This window comes from Megascapheus bottae, chromosome 11 (assembly GCF_031878675.1).
Source record: "Megascapheus bottae isolate mThoBot1 chromosome 11, mThoBot2.hap1, whole genome shotgun sequence".
NCBI classification, from domain to species: Eukaryota; Metazoa; Chordata; class Mammalia; order Rodentia; family Geomyidae; genus Megascapheus; species Megascapheus bottae.
Window position 1 is genome coordinate 33,791,240 of NC_143519.1, and position 26,305 is coordinate 33,817,544.

The 26,305-nt window shown below is 35.0% G+C and overlaps 1 protein-coding gene across 3 annotated transcripts in view; it reads left to right on the plus strand.

Moving 5' to 3' along the window:
* Positions 1-26,305, plus strand: part of Diaph3 (diaphanous related formin 3) — a 440,087-nt gene that overhangs the window by 242,157 nt on the left and 171,625 nt on the right. For all 3 annotated transcript variants that reach the window (XR_016537097.1, XM_090342066.1, XM_090342064.1), the window contains 2 exons: positions 4,833-4,962; positions 19,740-19,863. Coding sequence is in view for 2 of the 3 variants with exons in the window: in XM_090342066.1 (XP_090198192.1) it covers positions 4,833-4,962; positions 19,740-19,863 (254 nt within the window). In the remaining variant the exon portion in view is untranslated. The remainder of the gene's footprint in view (positions 1-4,832; positions 4,963-19,739; positions 19,864-26,305) is intronic.

Genomic DNA, 26,305 nt, shown 5'->3' on the forward strand with positions numbered 1-26,305 from the left:
TCACTATTTATCTTTGGAGGAGCCAATTTAATTCCAACAGGTATCTTATCATTTCATAAGTTTGTTCACCGAACAATTTAGCCTCTCTCTCTCCCTCTCTAGCTTTCTCTCTCTCTCTCCCTCTCTCTCTCTCTTTTCCTTCCTTCCTTCCCTTCCTTCCTTCCTTCCTTCCCTTCCTTCCTTCCTTCCCTTCCTTTCCTTCCTTCCTTCCTTCCTTCCTTCCTTCCTTCCTTCCTTCCTTCCTTCCTTCCTCCCTCCCTCCCTCCCTCCCTCCCTCCCTCCCTCCCTTCCTTTCTCCCTCCCTCCTCATTGACCCATTTTCAATGAAGAAATTAGCAGATTGTTGAACATACAATAGATAATGTAGTAAGCTATGTTTTACTAAAATACAAAAATTCCTTTTCCTATAGAAATTTCTGTGCTCAATGAAACTGAAGAGAAATGTGTCAAAATATAATTTAGAGAAGAGCTAATGCTAGAAACCAATCTATTACAATTATAGAAGTCTATATTATAAGTAGTTTCTTAGTTATTTAAATTTTCAACTCTCATTAATTTAAAATGAAAATTAAGTAACACACATATACAAACATATAGTGAATACCATAACTAGTTTATATAATATTTTGATTTTTAACTCTTACGTAATGGCAGTTTGTTTCAGATCTTTCAAGTCATTATGAAATCATGGTTGGTATAACAATAAGCATAGGCATTTTATTGAGGATATTATATTGTCATTTATATTGGAGAGATCCTCATTCCATTTAGTGAAATTCATCAGCACAGTGATTATACATAGCCTCATACATGCATAGGCATAGGAGAAAGCGTTATGTATTGTGCCCATTTTCATGTGGAGACCTTTATTGTATTTTTAAAGGTGCTCTTGAATGCATAAACACTCCACTTAAAACTTGCAAAGATTTGAGATACATTATGATATTAAGTAAGCCTCCATGAGTTCATTGAGAAGAAAACTTTGGTTAGCTGTCTTCTTCTGAAATGGATATGGTACTTTGTTAGCCACAATCTATTAGAAATATCTGAAGATATGAGGCCTTTGTTCGTTGCTTGGTTGGTGAAGATCTTCTCCCATTCTGTAGGCTTCCTAATTAATTTACTAGCTATGTCCTTTGCAATACAAAAGCTCTGCAGTTTAATGCAGTCCCACTTATCCAGCCTTTCTCTGATTTGTTGTGATTCTTGGTCCTTATTAAGAAAGTTTCGACCTGTGCTAAGGAGGCCTAGTGTATCTCCTATTCCTTCTTGTAAAGTTTTCTGTGTGTCAGCTTTTACCTCCAGGTCTTTGATCCATTTGGAGTTAATTCTAGTACAAGGTGACAAAGAAGGATCCAACTTTAGTTTTCTGCAGGTGCTTAACCAGTTCTGCCAGCACCACTTGTTGAAGAGGCTGTCTTTCTTCCATTCTATTTTTTTGGCTCCCTTGTCAAAGATTAGGTGGCCATAGGTCTGTGGTTTAATATCTGTGTCCTCAGTTCTATTCCATTGGTCTTCAGGCCTGTTCTTGTGCCAGTACCAAGCTGTTTTGAGAATTATAGCCCTGTAATAGAGTCTAAAGTTTGGAATTGAAATTCCTCCAGCACTGTTCTTTCTGCTAAGAAGTGTTTTTGCTATACGGGTCTTTTGTTATTCCATATGAAATTTTGAATTGCCTCTTCTATTTCTTTAAAGAATGCCATTGGGATACTGATGGGTATTGCGTTTAATTTGTAGATAGCCCTTGGCAAGATTGTCATTTTCACAATGTTGATTCTTCCAATCTAGGAGCATGGGAGGTTTTTCCATTTCCTTAGTTCTGCTTTAATTTCCTTTTTTAGGGTTTTAAAGTTTTCATCAAAAAGGTCCTTTACATTCTTAATTAAGCTAATTCCTAGGTACTTTATTTTCTTTGAGGCTATTGTGAAAGGAGCTGTTACTGTGTTTCTAGGAATGAACCTAATGTCAGAAGGAATGCGGGAAAAGAGAGGAGGCAAAAAAATAGGAATGAATCAAAACATTAGAAAAAAAGGTGTAGGTGAAATGGCAAAGAGAAACCTATGAACACCTAAAAATGTAAATGAAAAGGGTAGAAGCACAAACAAACAATCCAAAAAAAAAAAGGAAAAAGGATATTCTTAAGTTTGTTTTTTTTTTGGGGGGGGGGGGTGCCGGATAGGAAACTTGTTTCTCCACTAAATTCGGGATCCAAACACTTCACAAAGTCTTTTTCTCTTGTGATTTGGCTTTGCCGTTTTTTCTGATCAGATTGCTTGATTGGTTAAACAAAACTGAAAGATCCGCGGGCTGCTTTGTTTACCAGGTCTGTCCCTGGTGTAGGGGACGGACTTCAGCAGTGCCAGGGCCGGATTTCTGGTTAAGGGATCTCTGGGAAATCCTTTGCTAGTAAGAATGATGGCGTTTCCAGCATCACCTCTCAGGTTCCAATTGCTTTAGCCAGGTCTTTGCCAGCAGTCAAGATGGCGTTGCTTTCAGCTTGTGGGGAGGGGGCTCCATCCCAATGACGTTCCTCCAGCAGAAGTGGAAAGTTCTCCTCAGAGGTACTCACAAATTGCTGGTTTGTTGGGTTCCATGAAGCTGGCAGGTCTGTGCAAGGCCAGGTGTCTGCTCTGGGCTTGGGCAGGCTCTCTGTGGCTCTGTCTGCAACCAGCGGGTCTGCGCCACTGTGAAGTCCTGTGTGTTCCATGGCTGGTGGGGCTCCATGCTGTCTTTTTGCACAGGTATTCTGCTTTTTTCCTCTCTGACTGAGATCTCTGTGGTGCTAAAGCTTACTTGGGATCAATTTCTGTCCCCTGTGCTGCCACAACTTGAATCTTGGCGGGAGCTCAGTACATCTCACACTGAACCGCCGCCATCTTCCGCTGATCCTCCTTGAGGTGGTTTTAACTCTTAAAAATGATAGTGTGATTGAAATAGAAGTATAAAACAAGTTGAAAATCAGGTTTATCATCACTTGGTTTTATTTGTAAACTGAAAGACATAGAAAAATTTCAGGTCCTTGACATGAAAAAAATAGCCAACCAGTTACTAGTGGCCCATGCCTATAATCTTAGCTATTGAGATCTGAAGATTGTACTGCAAAGCCAAATTAGGCAGAAATATCCAAAGGACACTTATATCCAGTTAACCAGAAAAATATCTGGCAGTGTAGCTATGGTTCAAGCGGTATAGCACCAACTCTACACAGAAAAAATATGGCATAATGTCAGGTCTTCGGTTCAAAGTGCCAGGACCAGCAATAAATAAAAAACAAACATAACCTTTGAACTGAAATTACACCTAAGTTTCTTTAATGTGATTGTTTCACTCTGTGCACACTTTCATCATAATTTGTGTTCATACAACTCTTCCCACCCAACAGTCTGTACACACCCACTCACTGCATAACCTTAAGCTGATGCCTGTTTCCCTTCTCACCTGCCCAGTGATTGCATTCTATGGCCTGTTCAGATTAGAATAGGTCAACACAGATGCTCTTAAGTCTGTTTCTTTTCTTTTCTCCTCATTTTCTTTTCTTTTCTTTTTTTTTACAGTTTTTATTTTATTTTTTATTGTAATTAATAAAAGGGTTACATGATATTTGCCATATAGAGGGTGCATTAATTCACATACATTGATACCCTTTCACATGTCTTGGTACCCATTACCCTCCCCCCCACCGCCCCCCCCATCTTCGTTTTCCCCCCTTCCCTAAATTCAATATAAATTCAATATATCAGATAACGAAGTGAGATACTATAACAATATGAGATATCCAAGGGACAGCAAAGGAGATGAGAGATAGCATAGTACATTAAGGACAACAATCATTCATTATATGGCTTTTGTTTCAATATCCTGGAAGTCCTTTCAATTAGCCTCATACTATATGGCCCTATGTATCAAGGTTTTGCTCTATTGCAAATCTCTGCTAGTAGAGCCCAAGGTTTCTACTGATTATGACAAGTGAGGGAAACCATTGAGCCTAAGTTCCTTTGAGTCTGGCTTACTTCACTTAATATGATTTTTTCTAAGTCTTTCCATTTCCTAACAAATGGGGCGATGGCGTTTTTTCTGACAGCAGCATAGAATTCCATTGTGTACAAATACCACAACTTGTTGATCCACTCATCAACTGAGGGACATCTAAGTTGGTTCCATATTTTTGCTATGGTGAATAATGCTGCAATGAACATGGTTGTGGTAATAGATTTAGTATGCCCTATATTCTGGATGGTTGGGTAAATGCCAAGTAGTGGAATTGCTGGGTCATAGAGGAGTTCTATACCTACTTCCTTGGTGGTGAATATGAACTCACATAGAATAAAGCACTCATGAACAAGTGTCCCAAGGTCATTTTATTCCTCTAAATTATGGAATATCATTCCCAAATAATTTTAAATTGGTTGGGATGGTAGCAGTGCAGGGAGTGACTTTATTTCGTTGTTTTTGGTGTATAATGTACATATATACTTATAGGACATAAATACTAATTCTTTATACTTGTAGTATTAAAATCTCTATGTGTGTACAACCAGAAAAAAATGCATTAAAAGTTTTAATTAGGAAGAAGGCTCAAACATACTTTGTAAACCTGTTGTTGTTTTTACCATAAAATTTTTCTCCAAAATATCACATACAGTTTTAATTGAAGCTATTTCTCTCTTCTATGACTGCTGATATTTTTAACCAAACATCAAGTAAGAGTAACATTTCAAGTAATGGGACTAATTTTACAACTTTATTTCTTATCTACAAAATACAGTGTTGACCTTATATGAGTAAGTTGATTATTACAGTACTTTTAACTTTTTTTTCCTTTCATCATTTAGCTGAAAGACACAAAATCAGCAGATCAGAAAACCACACTGCTTCATTTCCTGGTAGAAATCTGTGAAGAGAAGTACCCTGATATCTTGAATTTTGTGGACGATTTGGAGCATTTAGACAAAGCTAGTAAAGGTTTGTGCTTCTACTGAACAAAACACATTTCATTGCTCTGATTTTTTGTTCTTTTCAGCATAAAATAATGCTTTTATTTGCACATACCTAACTGTTTTTTAGAGTACAGAATGCTAGATTTTAAATTGTATGATAATTAATGTTTTATTATTTTATTTTTATTTTTTTGGTGGCCCTCATGCTTGCACTCAATGCCTTGGCTCTGCCCCTGAGCCTCTCTCTGATCTAGGCTAGTGTTCTGTCTATTGAGCCACAATTCCACTTTCTGGTTTTTTTCTGAATAGTTTATTGGAGATAAATCTCAAGGACTTACATACCCAACTGACTTTGAACCAAGATCCTCAGATCTCAGCCGCTCAAGTAGCTAGGATTACAGACATGAAACACAGGTGCCACATGAACTATGAGTTGTTATGTTTAGAGGTTTAAAATCTATTTGGTTAGGTAATGTGTCTTTTATATTTATGCCTAAGCTGTTTTATAGTTTATGTTTATGGAAGCCTGCTAGTCCCATTCTTAACAATGTCCCTTTTATTTCATATAATTCAAAAATGGTTTCCTGTTGCTCAATTTTTTTTTTTTTTTTTGCCAGTCCTTGGCTTGAGCTCAGTGCCTGAGCACTGTCCTTGGGCTTTCCTCAAGGCTAGTGTTCTATCCTGAACCACTGCACCACTTCTGGCTTTTTCTATGTATGTGGTACCGAGGATTTGAACCCAGGTCTTCGTGCATGCTAGGCAAGCACTCTACCACTAGGCCAAACTCCCGATCCCCTGTTGCTCAAATTTTAAATGCAAATAAAGTAGTGCACATTCTCAGCCTAGAAGAAACCAGACTGCCAGAGTTCCAATTACAAATGTTTTACTAGCACGTTCTCTGGGCTTAGATCAGGTTTTAAAGTCATAAATAACAGGGTATTAAATGTGCACTTATAATAAAATGTAAATTTAAGATTTGGCCACCTTTAAATTTTTATTTTCACTAAAATTGGTGGCTAATATCTGTTATGTCTACTCATGGCAGGAATGGGAGGTTGACATTAATAAAGATTCATTAAACTCATAAATTGGTATGTTTCATTATAATCTTTTTTGTCCTACTATTTAATATGGTATTTTTTAAAAAAGAATAAAGTGTGATACATAGGTTAAAAATAAAAGACTTTAGGCCTGTAGAATCATGGTTGGAAGGTAACCTGGGTAGAAAAGAGTTTGAAATTTTAATCAGCAAGGAGCCAGGCAAACATGTGTGGTTCAGATTGTAGAGTGCCAAAAGAGCTTAGCACAAGACCATAAAGGTAGTAGTCTTGGCACATCCACACACCTACCCCTCCACCCCCCACACATAATGCCTTTATGAAAACTAGTTCACTCCAAACAAGTACATGAAGACATATTAAAAGCAGCAATTTGGAATTATGTATATATGTATTTGTTTTGTGTTGACTATAAGTTAATATTTTCACAGTAATTTTGTAATCATTTTATTTCCTCTTAATACTGGAATTTGTATACAGTGAATATTCCTTCTCATTCATTTCCATCATTTCCTACCCATTTTAAATTTCTTTTACTATAGAATTTTGCATTTCATTGCAAAGAATTGGAAATGCAGATGGATTTTTAAGTGATTAGATAAGATATTATTGTGCTTTTGTCAAAAAGATGTAAATACATCTTGTTAGAAATAATTAGTCTAGATTTCTAAGACTAGTATTAAGCCCCTTCATTTTTTATCATTCATTCCTAATGTTCTTACACTGAATTATTTAATTTTTTGCTTATGGTGATTTAAAAGGTCTTTTACTTTAGCAAAGGTCCATTGAGATAGACAGAGATAGACAGACAGAACCATTTATATAGATCCGACATTCAAACAGGCAGACATATCCTTTAAGGGAATTTTACACAAGAGATACTAGTCATAAGTATCTTTGATTAGTCCATGTGAGAATCATTAGAAGGTATATAAATACAGCAAGAAAAGCAAAAAAAATAATTTAGCAGTAGTAAAAAAATAGCTTTGAACTGATTGGTTCATGGAGTCTGGTAGATTGATTTTCCTGAAGTGAGATTTCTGGCATTTTAGAATATTTTAGAAAAGGGAATGGAAAAGCATTGAAAATGATGCTTCTAATTAGGTATTAAGATTGGTGTGTAACTGAATGTTGAATAGATGTTGGTTCAACAAAGTTACTTGCAATATAGGAGTTCTTTTTCTGAGGAAAAGGTTTGTAATTAATAGTTTGTATCAATATTAGGACTTTGATAAGAATCAATAGATATACTTTTGTGTTATAACTTTTTCTAAGCTGATTGTGATAGGATATCAGAGCTCTAAAGATTATTAATATGCTAGAACTTCCAATACTTTTCTTTTATATAATTTTGCTAGTTCTGGGGCTTTAACTCTGAACCTGGGCTTTATTCCTGAGCTTTTGTGCTCAAGGCTGGATCACAGGTCCACTTCTGGCTTTTTGTAGTCAATTGAAAAGCTGGAACTGGCTTTGAACTGTAATCCTCATATCTCAACCTCCTGAGTAGTTAATACTATAAGTCTTTGTTTTTAAATTTAATTTAATCTAATTTTATCTAATTAAAAATTATTTTTATTAGATGAGGTCTTGCTTTGTAGTCAAGGCTAGCCTTAAACTCACAATTCCCCTGCCTTTACTTCTCCACAATTAAGTGCCACTACTTCTGCTTCTTGCTGATATTTAGATGCATTTTTAAATTACATAATTAATTTTCTACCAGTTTTTATTGTTAATTAATTTTTGAAGTACTTAACTTACTTGATTATAACATCTTTTGTGGTAAATATTTGTTTGCTTTCTTCAAAATATCTGACTTTCAGAGACCTGGTAGTGGCTCACTCTTATAATCCTAGCTACTCAGGGGGCTGAGATCTCGGGATCTCATTTCAAAGCCCAGATACTCTTATCTCCAATTAATCTCTAGAAAATGGGAAGTAGAGCTGTGGCTCAAGGTTAGGGTGATAGCCTTGAGCTGAAGATCTCAGAGCCAATGCCCAGCACCTGGGGTAGGGCTACTGCCTTAAACTGAAGAGGTCAGGGACAGTGGCAAGGCCCAGTCAGTGTTCATACCCCATGCCCCCCCGCCCTCCAAAAAAATCTGACTTTCCTAAAATGTTGCAGAGTTGTAACTTCATAGTTGGATCCTTTTGGGTTTTTTTGTTTTGTTTTTTTTTTGGTTGGTGTCCAGTGGGGCCTTGTGGGGCCTTGTGGGCCTTCAGTTTCCATCTGTTGTATCAGAGGCATGTTATGTGTAGAGGTCAGCATTTTACTACTAATTTGTTTCTCAGGGAGCAACCAATTTTATATTTGAAATAGGAAAGCCATCACCGAGAATTTTTTATTATAGTGTTGGTGATGGTTAGGAATAACTTCTATGATTATATGACCCAATTAATGAATGAGATTTTAGAACAGTGAATGTAATATTTTGGATGAAATAAGATTGTGTGCTTTGGAGAATTTCATTGCACTTATATATCATCATTTTAAAGTTCTTCAGACTTGAAATTCCCTCAGTGAGCTATCACATGAAATAAAAAGTACCTTTGTTTTTGAGACATAACAAATCCTGGTCATTAGGTACTCCTGGATCAGCAGGGGGAACTTTCATTGCAACTAATGAGCTTACCCATATGACAATTTTCAAAAATCTACTTCATTAGGACTGCTTTTATTTCTAAGAAATAATGGCTTACAGCTTTTCTGTTCTGTTTCAGTAAAAATATTTGGCTCATTATTGTCTTTCTGTATACCATTGTAATATTTCTTTCTTTTATGATTTTCTAGGGGTTGAATCCATTTTTTTTTGTTTCTTGTCTAACCTGTTAAAATTAATTAACTCTGACTTAGGAAGGTTTTCTTCCCAATAATGCATTCTGTTACTAAATTGGAATGACACTGTATTGAGGAGAAAGTGACAAAACTGAATCATTTTAGTTAGTATTTTTCTTCATCCAGGGGTTTACATTAAACTAACATCAAAGGAAGTTTTGATCATTGCCTAGTCAACCCTGTATTGAGGTTTATCATGGCTGTACCATGTAGTTTTATTCTTTCCTATTCAACTCAGTTATAGAATTATGATAATCAGTTATTCCTTTACTTATTCTTTTACCACGCTTAGGCTGTTTCAGAACTGTGCTCTTGATTCAGAGTATAATTTATTTATACCTCACTCATATTCCACTTCTGTCTTAATTGCATCCTCCCTCTTCTCTCACTGTCCTTCCTCCTCATACCTTACACTTTTCTTCTAAGCTCCACATTTGTGTGTCTAACACCTTTTGTCATTTCCTCTTCTCAACTAGAAATCACCATCATGACATGCCACAAAGTTGGACTAGTAACCCCTATACTTGTAGCCTATTCCTCAGTTATTAGTGAAACAAACATATTTCCTTTTTTCACCAAACCATGTTTCTCTACATCCTTCAGCATCTCTACTCAGCCTCTTCGTGGATTTTGCCTTTTAAATATATAGAAAATGGCAGCTGTGGCTTAGAATAACACATATTCTTCATTGTAGACCTTGGAAGCAAATGTCACCTACCCCTTTGGTGATTTTTTTTCCTGGTGTTCTTGAGAACATCACCTAAATTTCAGTGTGTTCTTTCTTTCTTTTCTGTAGGAGAAATTTTGTGGTTCAGCAGTCCAACACTTTTCTTTCCCTCCCTTCCTTCTCTTCCTTCCTGACTTACTTTCCTCCCTTCTTTTCCTCCCCTCTCTCTTTTTTTCTTGTCACTGACTCAGGACCTGACTGATGTCCCTGAGCTTTTTAGCCTCAAAGCTAGCTCTCTGTCACTTTGAGCCCACAGTACTACTTTCAGTTTTTCTAGTGGTTTATTAAATATAAGGGTATCATAGACTTTCCTGCCCCAGCTGGCTTCAAACTGTGATCTTCAGATCTTAGCTTGCTAAGTAGTTAGGATTACAGGCATGAGTCCTTGGTGCCTGGCTTACAACACCCTTTAAGAAGTACTTTACCAAGGACAACTTTTCCTGGTAATGACACAAACAGAATTTGCTTTTAGAATTTTACTCTAGATAAAGATAACATTTAGTGTTATCAGAATGGAGGTTAACAGAATGGAGTCACTGATTGTCCATTTCTATGTTTTTTTCCTTATTTCTATAGTTTCATTTTTCAAGATTATTTTTTATGTCTAATGTTTGATTTCTTTGCTTTGTACATCTCTTTCTGCTTCCAAATCTCTTGTTAATATGCTCTTAGCTAGACTTTCCTTGGTATGACCCAAATGAATCTGCTAAAATATTTCTCTGGTTTCAAGTTCTTCATGTATTTCAAACAGTTTATGATAAATGTCTTTCTAAATAGCAAATGTTTATATTTTATTCACCTACTGTGAACACTTAATTTCCAGGTGGCTGCCACCTGGAAATTGCATAGTGTTTGAAAATTTCTAATTTGTGTTATAACCAGCAGACATTGTTTCCAAAGACTTCTGTTAACCTTTTGCTATATTCTCCCAAAAATACCCATAAAATTTTAGCAAGTTGACATACCTTTTGAATGTCTAATGTTAGTTTTAATTCAATTTCTTTTTAAAACCTTCCACAGCAGAATCAACATCATGACTAAAATACTGTTAACTGGAACCACTGGGTCATTGAAATTGTAGAATGGTATCCATAGTTTGTTGGAAAGATTTAATTCATTTGAGAGTGTAAATAACCTGTAAGATACTAGATTTTGTTGAAAGTCCACTGTACCTTAACACATTTCTCCTATATAATGAAAATGAAGGTAACTCATTGGATAGTACGTTGCTTTGGGAATGCTTTAATAAGTTTATTTGGTTATAGAAAACAAGCCTTTCAGATGTTGCTTTATTTGAATTGTTAGTGAAGACACAAAAACGTTTCCTATGAGGGTATACATTATGTCTATCGTAATTCTATTTTGAAACTCTGTCCCTGCTACCTCAAAATTTGACTATCTGGACACAGTGTTAAGTGAGACTATCTGAGAAACTTTAAGGCAGTCTGACCTGTGTCTTTATAAGAAGAGGGAAATACGAACTGGCTGACTCCAGAGATGTTCATGCAAGAGGATAGACCTTACGAACCCACAGTGAGAAGCCAGCCACGGGAAAGGACCTCACCTAAGTATACTTACATCTTCAGTTTGGTCTCTAGAACTGAGAAAATAATTTTCTGTTGCATCAACCACTCAGTTTCTGGGGTTTAGTGATGGCAGTCCTAGCAAACCTTTTAATTTTAGGAATATTTTTCTTTGTTGATTATTGACTTTATCATAGAGTAGATTCGACTGAATGACTTTTGCCAAACATTTCAATTACAAAAGTTATAGATAGGTCTTCATGCTCACTATTCACTGTAATCAATTGATTATCAAAGGTTCTGTCAACCACCAGTATCATGTGATTTTACAAAATTACGACTGTGCCTCAGTTCTTTCTGTGATTAGATATGATACATAAATTAGTACATATATAAGAAAGTATTAGACTCTGTAAATACATGCATAAACATTTATATTTATTTTTTTAAACATATAGCACTATACCTATGACACAGTATGCTTTTTTATGTCATTTTTCTCTTTTTCATTATGTCTGTGTATATATTTTTCTAAGCATATCCCTATTTTGCTACGAGAAGATGTATGAACTTAGTATAAGTAAATAACTTACAAAGGGCAATAACACTCTGAATTATCTCAACAATTTCTAAAGAGGAGATCAGATGTTTTTCCTTTTGCCTCCCCCACCAGCACATTTTCTAGTGGAAATACTCAAGTGATTTAGGTTCTCTAAGCTGTATAGCTCTGGTTCTACAGCTATTCTGCAAAGCTACCCTGTAATGAGTCCTGGGTTATGTGGGTTATATGCATTTATCCAGTGAGTATAGTCAGAAACTGTAAAATGAGCTGGGGTTGTAGCTCAATTGGTAGAGGGCCTGCTGTGAGCAAGAAAATTGAGAGAGAGCACAAGGCCCTGAGTTCAGGATGCAGTACTAACATGACAGGAGATGAGGAGGGGGAACTTTCTTGTGAATTATAAATAATTTTAATATTGATATAAACCAAATATATTTAAAATATATTTTATATATAGCTTTATCTGCATATGCCATACTGGTACCTATTAAAATTTACATTGAATGCAGTAATATGTTAATATGAAAGTATAACAAGGATATTCTCAGGACCCAGTTTCATGATTAATATGGCTCTAGATTCATGATTAATATTTATAATACATTGCAAATATAGTGTACTGTTAGAGTCATCCTGCTCGTTTATTTCCATAGGTCATCTCTATAGAGTAGGCATTAAATGTTTAAATTAGAGAGAGACATGTATATGGAATTGTGAAGATAATCATTTTACACTGCAAACAAAAACCATTTTAGAAAGAAGCTGAGTGGAATTTGAAGTACATGGGCAAAATCATGGGTAGAATTAAAGATTCTGTAGAGTGACCTTGAAGAACATTTGGCATGGGGAAGTACTTGCAGCTGTAGATTGGTCTGTGAGATACTGAGCTAGAAGCATTTCCTGAATGTGCTGCTGCTGCTTGGGCTGATAGATGATGATGAAGAAGGAAACTACATCAAGAAGGCCTCTGTATCTTTTTGGAGGTTAACAGACTGAAAGTGGCATCAATACAGCATTAATCTTCTTGAGGAAGTAACAGTCTTACAGTGTGTGCAGATTTTTAGCCAACTACAGTTTTGAAGGAGCTAACTCGAGCAGTTCTGTCAATGTCATCTATGAGCCACAGCAAACATCAAGTAACAGGACAATACCACTCGTGATGATGAGGTCTTGGAAGCTCTCTTCAGACTGCTGCCTGTGAAGCAATATTTGCTGTGCCTCTGTTTGCAATTTGAAGTAGGAAATTACAAACAAGAAGATGAAAGAAGATGTCAGAATAGTGCACACTGCAGAAAATCTTAGCCAATCTGTATCTTACCAAAAAAATACCCCAGCAGTAGATAGAACATATTGTGGTTATTTCCTGAATTTCCCTGGTGGCAAGATGATGTGTGCCAAGAAAAAGCGGCATAGAATTCACTCGTTCTGCAGTCAGAATTAGTGTTCCCCAGAAACCAATCTGTATTTAGGAAGTTTTCATATCTTGGATTGGTAATGGTTATCTATGTATCTATCTATCTGTCTGTCTGTCTATCTACTATATCAGTACTGAGGATTCAACTATGGGACAGCACATGTCATCCCTTAACTTTTTTGATCAGTGTTGATACTCTACACTTCAGCCATAGCTCCACTTCTTTCCTTTGGTGATTAATTGGAAATAAGTTTCATGGACTTTCTTGCCTGGGATGACATTAAACTTTGATCCTTAGGTCTCAGCCTCCTGAGTAGGTAGGGTTATAGATATGAACCAATGATGCCCCGTGGCTGAAAATGACAAATAGATTCTATTATACATCAAGACAGTGGAATTTCCTAATCAATATGGTAAGGGTACCTGGGATTCCTTGAAAAGCTCTGAGGAAGCAGCCATCTTGTGCTTCCTTCTTACTGTCTAGTACCTCTTATTATTCTTTAGTTTTGTTTCATGTGTTGAAGCATGTAACTCTGCTTCTCATTTCCTTCTTCATGTTTCAGAGTGCCCTTCCCTCTGCATATGAACACCAATCATTGTATTACTTGTCGCAGGATGATTTAATCGGAAAATGATTTACAAATTTCCCCTGTGAGGACCTTATTTCCAAATAAGGTCTTCTTCTGAGGTTCTGGTAGTATGTGCATTTTAGGGGGACATTCTTCAATTCACTCTCATCCTTGTCATCACTCCCCAAAACTTTATGGAGATAGCTCCATGACCTTTGACTACTTTAAAACAGTTGATGGATATATAAACATTTGTCTTTAGATTGTGAAGTGCTTTGATTTTTAAGTATGCTTTTGAGGGACTTACTTTTGGTATGCTTATGAAGGCCTTTTTTTTGTCATGTGAAAATTCCAAGGCAGTTAAAATTGAAATTTACATATACCTCTTAACTTAAAAGTTATTTTATTTACAGTTATAACTACAATAACTAATAAATAATTGTAGTTAGCAAAACAATATTGTGATCATTTTAGATTAAGGCAATATTTTAATATGGAAAAATTGTTTCAACCATCAATACTTCAGTTGAAGCATCAGGTCGCTGCACATGTAACTTTATATTAGTCACTCTTCTCTTGCTATGAGAAAATATCTGACATAAATACGTATTACAAATGGACTTTAAAAGCTCATGCATTTCAGCTTGAGGTTGTCTGGTTTCCTTACTTTGTGTCTGGGATGAGAAGGAATGTGTTGCCTTAGGACCATATTGTGAATGGAGAGATTGCCACACTGAGATTGGGGAGCAAACAGGGATTCAAAGACAAATCCTAGTGATTTACTTCCTCCAACTATGCCAGTTTCCTATGGTCCATTCATCAGTGGATTAATCAATTAATGGATTACTTGATGAGTTAGTGCCCTCATTGTCCAGTCGCTTCTCAACAGTACCACTTGCTGTGGTCAAGCCCTAAAACACTTGAGTTGCTTCTGGGGTTGCTGCATTTTTTATCTAATGGTCAAAGATATCTTACAAGTAAAATCATTCGATTATGTTTTATTAGCCCCAGATTCACTCATTCACTTTTCTCTCCCAAGTTGCTTTGGTTCTTGTTTAAAAACCAACAGTGAGAAGTTGGTCAATTACATTTAAATCCACTTAGCTTTAGTGCACAAGAAATGTAATCAGAGACTGCTGATGAAGCATAAGAAATGGCTTAGTAGGATTTCTATCCATGGTGTAGCTGCAAGAACTAATTTAAAAGATATCTTTCATATTCTTGATAATGTTGATCTTAAATGTTTGAATGGCCTTCAAACATTTCTAATATTTTGCTCTGAAAAATTGTAATTCTCTAGAAGATCCAGAAATAAAACCACATACCTATGGTCAACTTGTATTTGACAAAGGAGCCAATGATATACAGTGTAACAAACACAGCCTATTCAATTATTGGTGCTGGCAAAACTGGGCAGCCACATGTAGAAAACTAAAAATGGATCCTAGTCATTTGCCATGCATAAGCATTAACTCAAAATGGATCAAATACCTCAATATCAGACCTGAAACCTTGAAACTGTTACACGATAGAGTAGGAGGAGACATTGGAACTCCTAGGCACAGGCAAAAACTTCCTGAACAGAGTCCCAGGTCACAACAGATTGGAGAGAGACTTGACAAATGGGACTACCTAAAAGTAAAAAGTTTCTGCACAGGTAAAAATATAGCTACTAAAGTAGAAAGACAGCCAACCAATTGGGAAAAGATATTTCCCAATAATACGTCAGACAAATGTTAAATACCCAGTATCTACAGGGAACTCAAGAAACTAATTCCCCCAGCTCCCCCCAAAAAACTCCCAGAAACCAGTCACTAAATGGGCAAGGGAACTAAAGAGAGACTTATCAAAAGAAGAGGTTAAAATGGCAGAAAAACGTAAGAGAAAATGTTCATCATCCATAGTCATAAAGGAAAAACAACTCTAAGATACCACCTTACCCCAATTAGAATATTCTGAACTCAGAGAATGACAAATGCTTGTGGAGTTGTGGCAAAAGAGGAACCCTAGTGCACTGCTGGCGGGAATGTAAACAAGTTCAGCTACCCTGGAAAGCAGTTTGGAGGTTTCTTAAAGAGCTGAAAATAGACTTTTCCTATAATCCCTCCATACCACTCCTGGGCATCTGTCCTGAACATCATAACTCAGGACATGATAAGGACACCTGCTCAGCTATGTTCATCTCTGCATTATTCACAATAGCTAAGCAATGGAAACAACCCAGATGAGCTGTTAAGTGGATGAGCACAAGGCCTTGAGATCCAGACTCCAGTTCTAGCAAAAATGAGGGGAAAGAGGGAAGAAGAGAGAGAGGGTGGCGGAGACAGGGGAGGAAAATAAAAGGAAAGGAAAAGAAAAGGGAAGGGAAAAGGTAAAGGAAAGGAGAAAGGCCTCCTTAGAGACAGAATTCACTTTCCCCATGGGGTATGGGGCTATTCCTGCCCCTGCATTGGTGATAGTGGGGGTGGTGGTGGTGAAGACCAGTTTCCTTGTTGTTCTTTGTGTAGTCTAGGGTCACATTTTAATCATTCAAGAGTTATGTCTCAATTACTTTGAAGCATTAAGAAATACGCATAATGTGTTCATTCTCAAAAAAAGATTCATTTAATGTTATAGGGATTTTTTTCTTTTATAAAACATCTGTGAGGTAAAAATGCAAAATGAGTTGGAAAAGACTCAAGCCTTTCATTCACTAGCATGCTTGAGTGGTATCTAATCATACTAATGATTAGAATGTTACATCCTATCTCCTTGACAGGCAGGAAGACAGTGTGAGTGACCACTGATTTACTCACTTATGAATTAGAATAAAGCCTGAGTGAAAACTAAAACCTAGAATCTAAGGCAGCTTTGGGGTCTTGTTCACCTGGTTGTGTTGGGAAAGTGATATGCTGAGAGAGGGCATAGAACTTTTGTGGCACCCCATTTTCCCAGCTTTCTAGTATATCTTCCACTTAATTCTTTGAGTTGTATCCGTATAAAAAACAAAAATAAAAACAAGAAAACAACAACAAAAAAAACCTAAACCAGTGAGTATCAGGGTACTACTTTCTTGAGTTCTGTGAAGTCATTCTAGTGAATGAAAAAACTAAAGGGAAGGGACTTGAGGAAATCCTCAGTTTTATAACCATTTATTTCAAATATGGATATCCTCCTGGTCTTGGAAGTGGCAACTGTGGTTAGGGTATTCTCATGGACCTCAGTCTCTTATCTGTAGAATGGACACAATGACTCTCAGTAATTAATATTAGAATTGAATTGTTGGAAATATAGTTAATGTTTGGAGAATTAAAAATTGGTTGTTGAGACAAATAATTGGTCATCAGGAAAAAATGATCTATGTGCCTTTCTCTTGTTCCTTTTATCATATAGAAGTACCTCAGACTTGTCAAGGGTTTACCTTATTTAAATATCATTAGTTGGAAAGTGTAAAGGTTGTGAGAAAAAACTTATTTCTGTAATTAACAATTTCTCTATAGCAAAATAAGGTCTGGAATGAAGCTGAGTTTGCATTGTGACTTTTAGTCATTTTGCTACTTTTTGGTTTTTGGACCTTTTAATTGCCTATATAGCTCAGTTCCCTCACTTAGGAGCAAGTGGTAACAACACCTGTGTGGATTAAATAAGCTAATTCATGGGAAAGAGCAAAGATGATATCTGGCCCACATAAACACAAGCTACTATGAATGCCATCATTTTTATTTTTGCTCTTATTACAGGTTACATCTATAAATATACTAGTAGTACACTATTTCTTAAATATAATCCATAACATACAGTGTATATAATGCTTAGAAATCTTTCCAGAGTACATGTTTACTTTATATTAGAAGAAAATTGTGTTTCTGAACCTTTATTTAATCGAGTTTCAGAGATTTTAGGAAGTATAAAAGTGACTGAACTATTTGTAAGAATTGAGTATTTGGAAAGGAAATGCTAATGAGACATTACAGGAAGATCAAATAGACTAGGAAAGCAAGAGGAATGAGAGAAAACTTTGAAGGAAGCCATATAATCATTTGGAAATGAGAAGAGTAAGTGAAATCAAAAGTTTGAATCAAATAGCATCCTTGGTTGTGTACGATTGACAGACGTGAAACCAAATGAATTAGTATATATATGTATATGTATATGTGTATATATACATATATGTACATGTATATATATACATACATGTATGTATATATATATACATATACATTACCTTTATGAGTACTACAAAACCAGATCATGGAGACAAGACTAACTGAATTGCTAAGTGGTGCAGTCATTCTTGCAACATGTCATCTCTTGTTCGTTTTTCACTCATTTTGAACACTGGTGCTTAAGGTTGAACCCATTGCCTTCTGTTTGATAACCATGCACTCCACCATTGAACCCAAGTTTTACAAACTTTAAAAAATGATACATGAGAAATCAGGGGATCAATGAAGGAAACATATAGGAGTATCAATTGAGAATGGCTTCACCTCAGTGAGATTCAAAGGTTATAGTACTATTATTGTTCAGTAATTTCAGATGTGGCTTTCAAAATAATCTTATTTTGAGTGAGCTTGGTTTAAAGAACAAAACAAGCCGGGAGTTTGGCCTAGTGGTTAAAGTGCTTGCCTAGCATGCATGAAGACCTGGGTTTGATTCCTTGGTACCACAAACATAGAAAAAAGCCGGAGTGGTGCTGAGGCTCAAGTGGTAGAGTTCTAGCTTTGAGGAAGTCCAAGGACATTGCTCAGGCCGTGATCTCACGCCTAGGACTGGCAAAAAAAACAAAAACAAAAAAACAAAAAAACCCACAAAACTTAAGTACATACTCTTTTTTGTATCTATTTTTATTAAAGAATTTATTTATTTTTACATCATATTTCAAATGTCATGTTTTACAAACATGTACTCAAGAAGAGAATCTCTATATACAATCACTGGCACTTAGATTTTAGAACATAATTAAAATTAAGCTGAGAACTATCTTAAATGATACTTTTTTCATGCTCTCTTCAAAAATTCCATCATTTTAAGCCATGGATGTAATCTGTCATTTTTAAAAGCCTCAATACTGTTTTTCTTGGGCATTTAAGTTGCTTCTAAGAGGATCTCATCCTTAGACTGAATATTGCCCAGGGTAAGTTCATAGCCTTGGTATAAAAGACTACCTACACTTTTTTTGGGGGGGGGAGGCAGTCCTGGGCTTGAGCTCAGGGTCTGCTCACTGTCCTTGGACTTTCTGAAGGCTAGAACTCTTCCACTTGAGGCTCAATACTACTTCGAGCTTTTTTCTATGTATGTGGTACTGAGGAATTGAACCTCTCCGTGTATGCTAGGCAAGCACTCTACCACTAGACCAAACTCTCGGTCCCCATTTTTGCATTTTTAAACACATTTTTGTAAAGTTAATTATGATAGGAAGCAAGTTGATTTCTTTAAGTTTTAATGTATCTAAACATGAAGCATATACTCAAAAGTTTGTGTGTGTCTTCTTTATGGGAGCTTGTTCTTTTTGTGTCATATAAAATCAGCTGCAAGGTTTTGAGAATTGATTATTAATGGATTATTACTTATTGATGGGAAGCACACACATTCTGTCAGTACTTCAGCACTCTGAGTTACTATTGGTTGTTCATGTGCACTTTGAGAGCAAATTTAATTCAAAAGAAATATTGTTCATTGTCAGATAATAAACACAGAGAGCCCTTTCTGATAACTTGTCTTTCTTTCCTATTGTTGATTAGCTTGACTCCTTTTCCCTGTCCCAAGTACTATACCCACTCAAGAGGTCATTTGAAAATGGTTAAAATTATATCCGAATGCATTTAATTTTAGCCAGTTTTAATTGCCTATCTGAATAGACTGGTAGAATTTGTAGAGGTAAAGAACTATAAAAACTTACTTCTTAAATTTGGTTTGCTTAGAGGGCCTTGCTTAACTTTTTTCTTAAATTCTAAAGCATCTATTATTGAATTTCCTTTGTAACTTGGCTTAAAGTCAGAAGGTAATGTAATTCAACTTTTTATAATGAATTTTTGCATTCTTATGAAGTTTTTCACAAATGTTTTGTTTCAAGATTGTTTTACCTTTCATATATTATAATTTTGTCCTTTCAAGGCATTTAATACACTTTCCTTCCAGTCTCTGTAGAAACGCTGGAAAAGAATTTGAAGCAGATGGGAAGGCAACTTCAACAGCTTGAAAAAGATTTGGAAACCTTTCCCCCTCCTGAGGACTTGCATGACAAGTTTGTGACAAAGATGTCCATATCCTTCTGATATCTATATAAGTCACTAGTCAACTGGAATTACCATTTATTTAACATGTTAACTGTGTGCATAATCCAGGATCATTGTCTAGTACCAAACTATAGAATTTTTAACCTTTGCCTTCTTACAAAGAGTCAGCAAAGTCTGTTTGTTGTGACTACTAAACCATGTGTTTTTATCCCCCCTTTTTACCCGCTTGGTTAATAGTATGTTTCTTATTCGTTTCCCTTTCATTATGCCTTATTTTCTTCTGGTAATCATGGTACAGGATGATAATAAATTTAGTTTGAGGAAGTTGAAAGTGAAAGCCATGAGAGGCTGAACTCAGGGTCCCACAAGGCTTGCCTGGCAGGCACTCTATCCTTGAGCCATTCCTCCAACCCAACATTTAGATACTGTTGAGATCTTTCAGGAAATTGCATAAATTGACAACCTGGTTAGTCATCTTCAAGGATTTGCATATATTAAAAAGTAAATGACTTAGTCAAACATACACACAACACACACACACACACACATACACACACACACACACACACACACACACACACACACACACACACACACACACACACAGTCTTTAGAAATACTGCATAGTTCCACAACAAAATGGAGTTTGTGGGGCCAGGAGTTTGGCCTGGTGGGAGCGTGCTTGCCTCACATGCACAAAGACCTTTAATTTCTAGGTACCACATGCAGAAAAAATAGCCTGGAGTGGTGCTGAGGCTCAAGTGGTAGAGCTCTAGCCTTGAGAAAGTCCAAGGACAGTGCTCAGGCCCTGAACTCAAGCCCAGGACTGGCAAGGAAAAAAAAATGGAGTTTGTTACAGTAACTACTTGTGCCTATTTCTCCTAACCAAATACGACATTGACCAATGTGTGTCTGCATCATACTTATAAATGTAACTTATCATGAAGCTTGTGCAGTTATTTTTATTCAGTTATCTTCATTTTTACTTATTTTTTGTAGTTTAATCTCTAATGAGTGTCTGAAGTAATTATTTGTTTTTTTATTTTCTGAAACTATTTTCTGAAACCACTATATGAAATTAGATAGATACTTTTATGTTGCAATGAAGTATTATTAAAAGTCCATAATCTAAAAGGATTGCCTACTTCTAAAATACACTATTATATGACACTCTTAATCTTTTATTTTACTGATGTACTTGAAATACATTGACAACTTTTTTCCTCTTTCTATTTTTTAATCCCTTGAGATTTAATGACTAACAGAAGTATTACTGGGTTTGTCAATTTTATTGTATGTGCCTTCAGCTTAATTGTGAATTAGTGCAATTTTAGCTTTCCTTCACTGTGTCTGTTAGGAAATATCATAAAAATGCACTCCAGCAACAATCAATTCAGACTAATGTGTGTGTTTTCTTTTGTACCTTCCTCCTCACTCCCCTACCCTACACACATTCAGCTTCTTATTGAGGAGATGCTTTTATCACCACACACTGAATATGGCTTTCTTTTTTCTTTTGCTTTTTTCAAGTACAGAAGAGGTCTGTATTTATCTATCAGAAACATATTTTTCTATGAACTCCTCATTTGACGAAGTATGCTGTTTTAAGAGTGAATGCAGTATTTCAGAATACTATCATTCTCATCATCCCTCAGTCTTTTGATCAAGTTAGAATGTTCACCCATGTGACATTTTAATGTTGTATGTATTGTTCAGAGTCGTGTTTTAGTCCCACAGACAGAAAGCATTTTAGGAAAGATTTTGCTTACATATAGCTTTTAATATTACACTGTGAATGCACTAATAATGAAGTTCTGGTTTCTTGACCTTACCTAAATTTATGAACTCAGAGGAAAGGCTGTAGGTGCTCAGCAGAGAGTCTCAGGACAAATGTATCCACATTTGTATTCCTGTGACATGAGAAGCTGAATGATGTCGGCTTCTTGAAAGGTATGCAGCTCATAAAAAGCAGCCAGCAGGAAATCAGAAACAGGAAGGATGATGCTTTGTTGGAAACTATTTTTCATTCTGAGTACAATTATACTCTATGGACAAGAAAGCTATTGTATCCTGTCGCTAAATATCACAACCTAGCAGCCTCTAATGAACTGATTAGCATTCATGTATCCTTTGGAAATCAGATATATGAACAGTTGGTGCACTTTGCTATTGACAAAGCTTATAATCATAAATATTCTTTGCTGAGATTAGATTGTTCTCATTTGCCTTTTATCTTACTTAGACATACTAGTTTTGAATTAATTAAATTCATTCATTTGAAGACTTTGTTTACTTTAATTAGGACTGACAACCAGTCAGATTTTGAATATTAAACATACTTATTCAGATCTTACAATGACAAGTTGTAAGCTTCTTGGATCTTGGAAATGTATGGGATAAAATTGCACAATAAATCAAACCTGAAGTTTATTAATAACACTCAAACTTTGTGTTATATGTTTAAATGCTTTTTAGTTGAAGCACATGTCAAATATTTGGTTCATTGGCCAATTCTGAAAGAATCTGTGTTTAAGTTGCTAAAGATGATTCTTTGTAAGTATAAATTTACTTTAAATGATCATAATTTAGGCATTTATCAAAAATGCTAATTGGATTATTTTAAATTACAAAGATTCAACTGTGTTAGAATATGAAATTTCACTCACATAATGTGTTACATTGTATTTTAATTTGTCAGCACAGGTTCCCATGACATGTACTTCATAACATCAAAGAAAGGCAGGGTTATAGTTATTTCCTATATCATTGGCTTTTTTATAATATTTTAATTGCTAAGCCTAGTCAGAATTATAATTATTCACTTGCTTCAATAAACATTTGCTTGAAAAATTTGAAGTAAAATCATCAGTAAGGTTATATGCAAACTATTATATGTGAGGTGTGCATACTTATTAAATTCTTATCAGTGAGAAACTCAGAATGCCAAGATTTACGTCACACAGTGCCTGCTCAATCTGACCTTTAAATTCTGTAATATTTCTTATTTTAAGAACAGTAACAAATAGATATAAGACCATGCCCTTGAAATTCTCCTTGCACAGCCACTTACCTATTTTCTTTGTATCTGCTGAGCCTCTTAGAAACAAAACACAATATTTTGCAAGATATTTATATAAATTTTAATCTACCATGACTTACACGAAGAGTTACATGACTCCTGTGTTTTGTATATTTTTAATTTTTCACTGAAATCTCGTTTTTTTATTGTTCTACAGTGTTTTAAGTCTTTTTCTGAAATTACTGGGAAAATGATAAAACCATTGCAATAAATTCATTGAAAATATATATGTCCTCTATAAGAGAATATCTGTGCATGATGTTGAACATTTTACAGATAAAGGAATTTGTTAAGCATTTTTAACTTAAATTTTATTTTAACTTTTATTTAAGCTTTTTATTGTATTTTACCGTCAGGGTAAAGTTTAGAGGGGTTACAGTTTACTTTTGTCAGGTAATGGGTGTATTGCTTCTCAAACCTTGATACCTCTTCTCATGTTTTTGTCCCCATTTACCTGCCTACCCCTCCCAATATTTTATTTGAATTTAATTTAATTTAAATAAAATGGAAGAATAGAATGTGAAATGTAAATCTATGTAACATATGATTGAGTTACAAGAAAAGGAAGTTAGGTAAATTGATTTGTTGAAGATATTTCTTCTGTTGAGTTAATCTTCTGCCCCTTTGTTCTATTTCATTTTCTAGTTTCTCTTCCATCTTACGAATTTTTTAATTTTTAAAAATTTTATTATCAGTGTGATTTATACAAGGATTACAGTTTCACTAGTAAGGTAATGAATACATTACTTTTTGAACTTTGTTCATGAATTCTTTTTTGTTTTTTTATTAAAGAATTTATTAACATTGATTTTTACATCATATTTCAAATGACATGTTTAACAAACAAGTATTCAATAAGGGTGAATTGTTTTTAAACTTCTAAAATCTGGGTTAAATAACCTGCGTCTCATCTTTTGTGAATTACCAGATTTACAATGATCATTTCATTGTCTTGGGTTTATTACTCTTATCAATGTGCACAACTTAATTCTTTGTGCTTTATACATCGTGATCTAATAGTTTTAATCAACCTCAGCTTTTTAGGTAGAATTTCTCATATTTTATCTATCCCTATTTTATCTACTTCTTTTATTTTATCTATCTAACTTTGAATAACCTCAAAAATTTGTATTTTTGTCATATTCATCTTTATATGAATTGTCATTCACTTACTTTATATTTTCACATCATGCAAGATATGTTTCATGACCACAAAAACTTTCCCTATCTTGTTAATTATTGCTCTTGTGTCTAGTGCTTACAAGAGTGTTTGGAATACAAGGAACTCAGTGAATACTTAACTAAATGTTATCCTGTTCATTACGCCTTAAGATCTAAGTTATAGATATGTGGCACTGACTGAAAGCTCGTCTTGTAAATTGTGTTAATGGTAGGAACATTGGGCATTCATGGTGAAAGCTGAAGATGAAGGAAATTACATAACAATGAATGTGGAATCTGATTGTTGGACATTGTTTGGGTACAGGCAGGAATATGGCAGACTGGGATGAGTACCGTATAAGATTTGTTTATATACCATATCAGACATGCTCTAGTTGCCAAATATCTGTGGATCAATTCATGGGAAAACATATCTGATTGTCATGTATCTTTCAAATAGGAAGATTGCAGTAGTTCAGGTAGAAAGTAATGAGAATTTCTGCTTAGTTTTGGTGAAGGTAAGAAAAGGAAATAGGTTTTCTCAAGACATCACCGATTGAAATATGTATTCATAGTTTTGCAATAAATTTTAACAAATGTTTATTTTTTTAAGTGTCTTACTTTTTTGAAGCTCTTTTGAATATAAAACTTTGTACTGAGATTAAAGTCTAACTACTGTTGACAGAGATATTTACTTTCATTTAGATTTTAGCATTTGGCATCAGAACATCTGCATTTCATTTTTATTTTGATGATGATAATGACTTGTTTCGATCTGAGTGGTTCACCATCTCTTAATGAGATAGTAGCCCATCAAAACCAATGCAGTATGCCTTATTCATGTACCCAGTTATTCTATCGGATTAGACAGTCATGTTAATATGCTGAGGATTAATTAGGCTATTTCCAAAATTGTTTGTTTAATTCCAGTTTTACCATTCTTGAGGATAGTTCCAGTTATTCACAATTCCACCCCATTTCCTTTGGGAGAACATGCTTTTACATATAATGATAAGAAAATTAACTTAAATGTTTCCTATCTGTTAGAACAAAATCATGCCATTTTTGTGATTCTGACTCCCGGTCATCTTTTCTATCACATTTTTTGAGAGAATTGTACTTTTTTTTTTTTTTTCTAGATCTGGGGCTTGAACTTAGTTCCCGGCCGCTGTCCCCAATCTTCTTTTGCTCACTGCTAGCTAGCACTCTATCACTTGATCCTCAGCATCTTTTCCAGAGTAGTACCAGGGGATCAACCTCTATACTTACAGTCGGTTATAGTAGGACAAATAGTTGCTAATAGGTATGAAGGTGAGAGATTATAGAAAAGAAAGAATTGAAAAGGTCTTTGATATGTCTGAGCAAGAATAATAAGTTTGACTTTTAGGTAGGAAATGTAAAAAAAAATATAATAATTCTTGTAGGACATATTTTGCTTGATACATAAATAATGGTAGCTGACGTTTTACTGATTGACATAGGTGAATTAATTTACAAAATCCATTGACATCTGAGTGACTGTTAGTTACAATGTAAATGATTATATTTCACTTAATGGTAATGTTTACATATATTTCCAATATGTTTATGTAGATAAATTTACTTTATAATCTTTCATGGATATGCAATATTAGTTTGTATGAGTCTGTTATTTTATTTTCTTGTATTTTTGTGGTTTTGCTAGTTATACAGAATGTTTTGCTATTTCTCCAAGCACTACAAGATTCTAATATAAGTTTTAATCTTTCCGATGCATACATTTTGTAAGTCATCGGAAAGATTAAAAATTAGAATCTAGATCCTCTACTTACTGGTCCACTTTTTTTCCTTTAAACGCCACATTTAATCCTAAGTAGTATATAGTATGAAAAGACACAGAAATAGAAGTTAAAATGATTAGAAGTGTAAATAAGTGAGCTGTGACTGACTGGGATATAGTCATATTATTAAGCTGTGCTGTTAGGCTGTTAACATATGTCCTGGCTTCACTCCCTACTTGACTACACTGCTTTCCTATCTACTGTTGTTTTCATTCTGTCAGAAGAGTGGGCCTGCCTCAGCTTTTATTGAGGAACAGTTCTAACTTGAAGAGCCACACCAATTTTGAAATTGTAGAAAATGTTCTTTTTAGATACATTTAGTCCAAATGAATGCCAGTTTGTTTTAAATTTTTTAATGCTTATTTGTATGTTTTATTAGTGAAAGATAAGGTAACTTTGGGGCCTGGA